Source organism: Austrofundulus limnaeus, unplaced genomic scaffold (genome assembly GCF_001266775.1).
Source record: "Austrofundulus limnaeus strain Quisiro unplaced genomic scaffold, Austrofundulus_limnaeus-1.0 Scaffold1044, whole genome shotgun sequence".
In the NCBI taxonomy this organism is placed as follows: Eukaryota; Metazoa; Chordata; class Actinopteri; order Cyprinodontiformes; family Rivulidae; genus Austrofundulus; species Austrofundulus limnaeus.
In genome coordinates, this window is record NW_013953446.1 from 24,650 (window position 1) to 26,329 (window position 1,680).

Sequence of the window (1,680 nt, forward strand, 5' to 3'; positions counted from 1 at the left end):
CCCTTAAACTTACTTACTCCTCTGGCTAATAACTTGCTCTATGCAGAGGTTTTTTTTCATAAACACTATAGTGTGTCACAGTGTTGATATATGATGTTTTTGCTTTTTTTCTCATTTTCCCTTGTGTGGTTTTTGTTTTTCTGTTTGTCTAAAGGTAGCACAACAGTTTGCTTCATGACCTGTCTTAACTGCCCCCTCCCCCCTTCCCTGAATGTACAACACCTTGTGAATTTATTTCTGTGAAAGGCACTATATAAATAAAACTTTACTTATTACTTACTTTATCCAGTCTTGTTTGAGTAGATGGTGGGGGTCATAGAGGACAGAGTGGGGTCTTCATCCAGTCTTGTTTGGCTTGGTAACATTTTGTTTCTGTCTTTGTCCGTTTGTCAGTGTTTGGTGTTTGAAGACGCKCCTAACGGAGTGACGGCAGCCCTGGCAGCAGGGATGCAGGTGGTGATGGTTCCTGATGACAACCTGGACCCCAGCCTGACCCAGCATGCCACACTGAGACTCAGGAGCTTGGAGGACTTTGATCCACAGCTGTTTGGTCTGCCAGCGTATGACTGAACCACATCCTGAAGCAGGCAGGGCTTGGTGTTTTTCTGAGACGGGACAATCTTTCATGAACAGGTGTAAAATCCATTATTTCATCAGCAGTCATTTAATGGAGGTGAATTATATTAATTTATGATTTGATGGTTTACTGCTGGTTGTGAAAATTTGATAAATATTTATTTTAATMTTTATTTCAATAAGAGGCAGACTGGGCCACTACAAAGAAACTAAAGATCCATGTGTGGCCCTGGAGCCTCAGATTTCAGCCCCTGTGCTTTAAAGAAACAGTTGTTTTATCCTGTAATACAGACAAGTAATAAATGCAGAGTTACTGTGGTCCTCTAACATCCTTTTCTGGTGTTAATGTTCTTTAAAGACAAACAGTTTTCAGATTCTTTCAGCTCCACGTCATATCTCTAAAGCTCAGGCTGCTGCAGAAAACCAGATGAAAGCACTTCTGTGTTCGTCTTTATTCCAAAGAATTCAACCCAACATGAACCAAGAGGGATTTCACTGAGCCCAGGACTCTGAGGGTCTCAGAGTCTGGATCCTGACAGASCTCCTGTTTTCTTCAGCTGTGACTCATCAGACTGTCTGATAAAAGAGACACCTGATGGAGATGACAAGCGTGGGAGTTTCTTTACTTGACACACAAGGAAAATATCAAATACAGATGGRTTGTGGAGTTAAACAGAATCTTAATGTATGATATTTGGTTATATTCAGCTTTTAGTTTACAAGGACAACAAAGATCTGATTTACTGTAAACAACAAACACTGAAGGGTTCATCAGACAGCACCAAGAAAAGAAACTTACTGGTAAGAGCTGAATGACTTGGCTGAAAGCTGAAGGCTAAAAGTAGCTTTATTGCAGCTAAAATTAAAAGTAYTAAAAGGCTAAAGAAGCAAGAAACAAAACACTAAAAACAATGTTAGGTGAAATTATCAAAAAAAAATCCAAAAAAACCAAAGGTAGCATACAGGCTAGCTAAAAACTACAAGTCGCAAAGGTCAAGTTAAAAGGTAAAAGCTAAAAGCAGCAGAAAGCTAATCAACAGTAGGAAACAGCTATGTAAAAGCAAAAAATATCAAAACACTTACTAAAAACAATTAATGGTTAGC

General features: G+C 39.1%; 1 protein-coding gene across 1 annotated transcript in view; it reads left to right on the top strand.

The window, feature by feature from the left end:
* pudp (pseudouridine 5'-phosphatase) overlaps nucleotides 1-903 on the top strand; it is an 11,423-nt gene extending 10,520 nt beyond the window's left edge. Inside the window, exon 4 of the mRNA XM_014030348.1 lies at nucleotides 394-903. Coding sequence (XP_013885802.1) covers nucleotides 394-570 — 177 coding nt within the window. The 3' untranslated portion in view covers nucleotides 571-903. The remainder of the gene's footprint in view (nucleotides 1-393) is intronic.
* The last annotated feature ends 777 nt before the right edge of the window (nucleotides 904-1,680 follow it).